Source organism: Solanum verrucosum, unplaced genomic scaffold (assembly GCF_900185275.1).
Source record: "Solanum verrucosum unplaced genomic scaffold, falcon-dt-bn FXZP01000136.1, whole genome shotgun sequence".
NCBI classification, from domain to species: Eukaryota; Viridiplantae; Streptophyta; class Magnoliopsida; order Solanales; family Solanaceae; genus Solanum; species Solanum verrucosum.
In genome coordinates, this window is record NW_026020145.1 from 479,137 (window position 1) to 486,970 (window position 7,834).

Consider the following 7,834-nt stretch of genomic DNA (forward strand, 5'->3'; position numbering starts at 1 on the left):
CCATCGAGCATTCTTAAATTGCTTGTGCTTTTTATACTTTTATTTTGTAATGTTTTACTTTATATTTCACTTTTTGAAAATTTTAATTAGTATCCACTCAATCAAATATTACTATGAAAATATTCAAGATTCTCTAAACGTGTGTAAGAATAGAGTTACTAATATTATAATGCATATTATTAATATAAATAAATAGCATCATCAATTTTTTAGTTCATATAGTTCAATTTACTAGGTTAGTCATAATTTGTAAAAAAAAAAATAACGAATAAATCAGATAAGTTTAGTTTCCATCTCTCTAAAGTAGAATTAAAAATATAAAAAAATTCACGAATTCTCTTAAATTAATATTTTAAAAAGGATATTGACAATATTTAAGTTTATTCATTCAATTACATCTAATTTACATTTTTTTAAAAATAAATAAATTATGTTTCTATCTCAATTTCAAGTTAAATATATTTCATCATTTTAAAAAAAAGTTATTCAAACGTATATGAAAAAGAGTTACGTTGAAACAAAATGAATAATAGATATAAAAAAATAAAATATAAAAATAAAAAGAACGTGTCTAATAAATGTAAACAAAAACAAGTTAAAAAGAAGAAATAGAATAAAAGGAAAAAATAATGAAAAAGAAGAAGGTCTAAGCCCAAAAGTTTCATATTCCAAAGCATTAAGAAGAGGGAAAAAATGTTGCCAATGAGATTTGAACCTATGACGTAGGGACATTTTATGAACCACTTATCCACTGAGCCAAGTTTTATCCTTTGTTTTAAGTGAGTTCATTTTAATATATATACACATAAAATTAGAATTTGACATTATATATATAGTGTAATTTTTTGACAAGGGGGTTCGGGTGAACCCCTAGGCTCCACCAAGGTCCGCCCCTGGTCACAACTCATCGAAAAAGTCAAAACTCGTTAAGAAAGTCACAATCATTCTGAGAAGTCACTACTATCCGTCAATGTGAAAAATTGTCATCTTTTAATTTAATATAGAATAAATCAATAAATAAATATAAGATAAGATATAGAAAATATACTAAATTAGGTATTTTAAATTGAATGTATTATAATAATTAAACATTCAAATTAGAAAATTCATGCTTTGAAGATAGTATAATAAAGTATAGATTTGTGATAAGAATATACATCTTTTATCTTAAAAAACTTTTGTCCTTTTTCTTCTTCTTAGTGAAAAAGAAGAAGAAGAGGATAATACCCCCGTTATACCCTCCTTTTTCACTCTGCTACTTCTTATTGATTCAAACTTTCGTTTATTGATGAACAATTTTTTTGGTAATTAGTTCACTATTGTAGTGGGTATGAGGTCCTGACCCTAGTTACTTGTGGATTAAGGGTGTGTTTGGTAGGAAGGAAAATGTTTTCTATAAAAAATATTTTCCTGGAAAACAAGTAGATTTTTGACTTATTTTCTCATGTTTAGTTGATGAGTAGAAAATATTTTCCGAAAAAGATTTTTTAGTTTTTGATTTATGAATGAATTTTTTTTTTTTGAGAAAATATCTTTTATTTTTCCTAGAGAGTAGAAAATTAATTTTGAAATTAAAAATATTTTTTAAAAACAAGCTTAAATTTTTTTTATGGCGGGGGGGTGGGTGGGCTGGAGGCCTGGTAGGAGGGGGTCGAGGGTAGGAGTGTAAAATTAAAATTTTAAAGTTAAAAGTTTTTTAAAAAAATAAACTTGATTTTTTTTTTTGGGGTGGGGGTCTTATATGGTGGCTGCCCGGGGGGGGGGGGGGGGAGTCGAGGGTAGGGGTGAAAAAATAAAATTTTAAAGTTGAAAATATATATTTAAAAACAAACTTAAATTTTTTTTTTTTTTGGGGGGGGGGGGGGAGCTGGTAGGGAGGATGGCCTGGGGGGGGGTCGAGGGTAGGGGTGAAAAAATAAAAATTTGAAATTGAAAACATTTTTTTAAAAACAAACTTAATTTATTTTTTGGGGGGTGGGGGGGTTGGTAGGGGGCTGATGGGGGGAGTCGAGGGTACATGATAGGGTGGGATAAAAAAATAAAAAATAAAAATTGGAAATATTTTTTAAAAATAACTTTTAATTTTTTTTTTGGGGGGGTGGTTGGTAGGGGTGAGGGTGGGGTAAAAACCTAAAAAAATTGAAGTTAAAAATATTTTTTAAAAACAAGCTTTAAATTTATTTTTGGGGGGTGGTTTGGGGGGGGGGGGGGGCGCTGGTTTGAGGGTAGGGACAAAATAAATTGATTTTTTCAACAAAAAAAATTGTAATTTGAAGTTGGAGGAGAGTTTTGGAAAATGTTCTCCTTAATTTTTGAAGGGAAGTCATTTTCCTTAAATTTGAGGAAAATGAGTTGATTTGAAAAACATTTTCCAAACATTTAACCCAACCAAACATGAGAAAATTGGAAAACATTTTTCATTCATACCAAACACACCTTAAAATTCAAAACAAATATAGTAATAGATAAGGACATAGTGTCTTATCTAGATAGTCTTTCTCGTTTGAAGTTTAGTTATTATTTTAAAAAAATCATGTTCTTCCCTTTTAACATGACTATTTCCATTATTGTTTGTCATTTTGTGTTGTTGTTTTTTTATATCTAACATTTTTTTTAATAATTAAGGTATATGCATAATTTTAGGATTATTGATTTTGGCTAGTTGTCACTTGTCACAAGTTAGTGATGAACGAAAGCACATTATATTATATGTATTTGTTTGTATATACTCATGGATTGAAATATAAAAGAAATCATCAAGTAAACCTAATATTTGACGTATTTCAATTTCTTAAACTTTTATTATTATCTTCAAGGGAAACAAAAAGAAGAAAATTTTCATGGATACTTATCTTGGAAGAAGGTGCATCATATGACAAGGAAATTAAATATGAACCAGAATCATGAAGTTTATTATTTAGCTCATGACATTTTCTAGATTTAGGCTTTATGTTCGTTTTCTTATTGAGTGATTATAGTTACATATCTATTCAACACACATCTATTTAAATTTTAAAATTGCGAAGAGTACACTCTTTTAAATAAAGTTATTTTTATTTTATTTGTTATTTTTGTATAAATAAACTGTTTAAGTTATGTAGAAGGGGCAAACGTTAAATTTCTAAAACACCCATGTTACTTATAACTTATCCTTAAATTAGTAAGAGGGATATTTTAGGAATTTAAATTTTAGCTTAATAACAGAGTCCGGAGTCAAAAGGGTAAGAAAATTTGCCAAAAATTAGGACAGCCTCCGCAAGGTGCGGAATTTCATGCGCCTTCTAAGACTTAGCCGCCATGAGCTTTGCAAGGCGCAAGAATGTCAGCACCTTGCAGCGGAATTAACTTTTTTTTTGTTTCATTCCAATTATTATAAACAAATGTATATCATTTTACTCTCTTTAACAAGAAATTTAAAAACATCCGCTATATTATATGTTTAATACAAAATTATATAAACATCCGCAAATAGAAGTAAATGCACAACTAATCCAGTAATTATTAATCCTCATATTACAATCTTTAAAAGGTAAGTTTCTTATAACAATCATTTTATATATTATAGGCTAAATATCTAAATAGATCTTTAAATTTTATACGCTTGACAAGTTTGACACTCCAATTTATTTAGCGATTAGATAAACATTTCAGTTAAATAGAAATGTCCCTCATAAACAATCAAGTTAGCAAAACCAATCATGTGAGCATTACTTGTCGATGATAAATATATATGATGTAATATGAGATTCACGATAACACGCAATAATTAGCACTAGATCATGAAATATTTTTTATTTATTTTTTGTTAAAGTCCTCTTGATCATGAAATTGGGGATATTTTTACGATAAACATTTGGTGATAACTCAGGTAGGAAACTCACAATACACCTGATAGTTTGAGTATGAAACATAAAAAATTGAGATACTTTAAATATGTTTTTGATATTTTTACCCAAATAATTATAGTTCGATTCTTATTGTCTCCTTCTACTCTCTTTAGGTGCCAAAGTCTTTTCGAAATGTGCACGCGTGAATAACCTAATTGATTATTGTGAAGAAGTATAAATAAAAAAAAAACATACTGAAAATTTTGTTAGGGTTTTGCCCTGATTTTCTTACCATAATTTAAGATTTATTTTTCCTTAAAGAAAAAATAAAACATTACCATAAATATTTTTACTTTTCTTGAAAGGAAAATATAATATTATTTTATATTTGGTTTATTCTCTCCTTTATGACTCCTTTTCTAGTAAGAAAAGGTTTTAGGACTCTATAAATATAGGTTTGTTTTCTTCTAACACATAACAATAGCATCCACAATGTAGTTCTTTAAGAGTTTTGTTTATGGGGAGATTTTCTCTCTACAGTTTCTATGTTTTTTGATTAGTTTTTAATTATGTAGGCCAATTGGTCATATCCTACAATAATGTATTTCTTTTAGTATAATTTTATGTGTTGTCTAATTTATCGTCTTATGATTTGCAATTGTAAGCTTCCGCATGACGCCCTAATCACCCCTTCATAACCCAACAAATTTGAGAAATTAAGAAATTGAATATTAGTTAATGTGCATGTGTCTTTATATCTAATAAATAAAATATATATTATAGTAGTAGTTTTTTGCAACTATCGAAAACCTCATTATAAAGAAACCAAACATGCATTTTATTAAATTAAATAGTGGTTAATTAATTAAAGAGTTGATATATACTAGGATAAATACTTTATCCATCATAGAAGTCATCTCAACCCAAATGACAGATCTATATGGTTGTCAAAATCTTATCATACAATTTATTCTCTTCTTAATAATTTTTAATTAGTAAAATTTGAATCTGATTTCAATTCTAAGATTAATTAGTAACTACCTGATATATAGTTAAAACAATTTTATAGATAATTTCCTTAGAGTATATTCCATGCATAGACCAATAGGTACAATAACCAAATTTTCAAACGATGTTAATTCAAATGATTGGTTTTGCTAACTTGATTGTTTACGAGGCATGTTTCAATTTAACTGAAATGTTTATCTAATCGCTAAATAAATTGAAGTGTCAAAATTGTCAATCGTATAAAATTTAAAGATCTATTTAGATATTTAGCCTATAATATACAAAATGATTGTTTTAAGGAACTTACATTTTAGAGAATGTAATATGAGGATTAATAATTACTGGATTCGTTGTGCATTTGCTTCTATTAGCAGATGTTTATATAATATTGTATTAAACATAGAATATAGCGGATGTTTTTTAATTTCTTGTTAAAGATAGTAAAATGAAGTATTTTTTTTTTTAATAATTGGAATGAAACAAAAAATAATAATTTTAATCCCGCCACATGACATTCCTGCGCCTTGCAAGGCTCATGGTGGCTGAGCCTTACAAGGGGCATGGAATTCCGCGCCTTGCGGCGGCTGCCCTAATTTAAACGGTGTCAAATTCACAGTTAGAAAATTGCCTTTTTGGTTCAATAATCAATTTTGTTTCCCTTTTGAAAAATTTGGCAAATTTTCTTAGCCTTTCAGTTCCAGACTTCTTAATAACATTCCACTTATATATATACTAGAAGGCCCATGGCCCGTGCTAACCACGGGCCCGACATCCGTGTGTCATTACATAAAAAAACTCTTAAGATACCAACTAATGAGTACATGGGACTATTTTCCTATCAATCCTAAAGTAAGATATAATACACTGAGATGAGATACCATCTAATTAGTTGTAGGCCTATCTTCATTCATTTTGATCTCCTTTGTTAGAAACCTGTACATAGGAAAGAGTGTGAAAACATTTTAAACTGAAACGATGAAAAATTAGTCCAAAGTACGAATGAGAGGAGCAGACGAACAATAAGGGAAAAATTGAATATTAATTGGAAGAAGTAAAAAATTTTAGACTGTAGAAAAAGTGACGCTAAAAATGAGGAAAATAATCTTGAATGAAGAATCTAGCATCTCATCAAAATTCTAGTAAGGGACAAAGCAGTAAGCAACTCTAATATTTTTAGAATCTGAATATACCTTATTATTTGTGTCACATGAATTTCAAAAGATTAAAGCAGGAGACATCTCTATATGAGTATGTGGCTATGTGCAAGAAAGTACATACGGGGAAAATGAGTATTAGCGATGTAAATTATGACATCGAAATATTATAGTGCTATTGATGTGGATCAGTCGGAATAAAATATACTACCTCTGTTAGCAAACCACATTTCTATCAAGTATTTAAAATCAAGCACCTAGAATTCTTCACATAATATTAATATCAACTTAGTCTACCATATATGCTCAATAACAATGATCTAACTTCTAAATACCTAATACCTGAGAAGCTATGAATAAGAACACTCATAGTTGATATTTTAGCAAAGTCAAGAGACGGATCATTTGAACAACAATGTATGATGGGTTGGCAAGTATACTAAAAAGAAATGCATATAAATAATGAAATTGTTGTTAATCATAAATAATATTAATGCCATCATTTATCTACATTTCTTTCTAATTATAGCATCAACTATAAATAAAAGGTATAACATGATAGCATTTCATTTCATGCACAAATTAACCAAGAGATTGAGCAGAAGGATCGAACTAAATGAAGCAAGAAGGTGACGTTCCAATTGTATCATCCCATTTTATCGGATGCCCCCAAATGGACATGCAAAACTTCTATCTTAATATCTCACTGCTATTGGGTATGAAGTCTTTATTTCACAATGGGGTCCCCTTGATATTTATACTTCTATAACCCTATGACATGCATAGATTAGAAGCATTTTTTAAAGCTTTCCAACCTCACATCTTGCAATCGGTTCCTCCTCATACTGAAGGTCCTTGTCTAACAACACTATGTCCCACTTTATGATGTAATCTTTGTTGCCATGATACTTCTTCAACATTGACACATGAAACACTGGATGAACTACAGATAAGCTACGGAGTAAGGTCAATCTATAAGCCACTGGCCCTACATAATCAAGAATCTCAAATGGACCAATGTATCGAGGACTAAGCTTTCCATTCTTGCCGAATTTTATCACCCCTTTCATGGGTGACACTTTAAGAAGAACTTTCTCACCAGTCTGAAATGCCATGTCTCTTACCTTATCGTCTGCATACTTTTTCTGTCGACTTTGGGCTGCTAGGAGCTTAGCTTGGATACTTCTTACCTTATCCTGAGCTGTAACACCCCGTATCCAAAAACATACCTTAAAACAGATTTCCAGAAGTTGTAGGTGCAACTTACGAACGCCACCAACGGACCGTAGGGTGACCCACGACTCGTGTTGGTGGTCCGTGGCTCACATCTGCAACCCCCCAGAACTCAGCCCCTAAATTCGTCTAAGGGTCGACCCATGGCCGGACCCACGGACCGTAGGTCAGACCACAAACCGTGGTCCGCATCCATGGATCAGACCCCCAGAAACCAGCCTCCAGTACTGATCGATAGTTGACCAGCACAGACCGTCAGTCGATCGACGGTCCGTCAGTCCCGTCTATCGATGACTCCGACATCAGTAAAGTCGGGGGTCTTTTGGTCTTTTCCTATTTCGTTGGACCCGTAAACTACATTGTTTTAACCCTAAACTACGTAGTTTTGGTTAATTTTAGCCTAGAAACATAACTAGAACTTACCTAAGTCAAATCCTTCATAAAAACTTAGAAAGTTAGAATGCTAAGAGGAGAAAGAAGTCAAGAACCCTAGTTTAAGAACGCAACAAGTTTCCTCCAGTTCCATCCCAGAAACCAAATGATTTCTCCGTGGAATTCGTCACCAGGTATGTGGGATTTCACTAGTGGGTTCCTTTCACCCATTAGGTCCCT

The 7,834-nt window shown here is 30.9% G+C and overlaps 1 protein-coding gene across 1 annotated transcript; it reads right to left on the minus strand.

The window, feature by feature from the left end:
• Positions 1–6,789: 6,789 nt before the first annotated feature.
• LOC125828011 (uncharacterized) lies at positions 6,790–7,418 on the minus strand. The gene is made up of 2 exons (XM_049507318.1): positions 7,403–7,418; positions 6,790–7,190 (listed from the first exon to the last, which is right to left on the minus strand). The coding sequence occupies exons 1-2, from the start codon at positions 7,416–7,418 to the stop codon at positions 6,790–6,792; spliced, it is 417 nt and encodes a 138-aa protein (XP_049363275.1).
• Between the last annotated feature and the right edge of the window lie 416 nt (positions 7,419–7,834).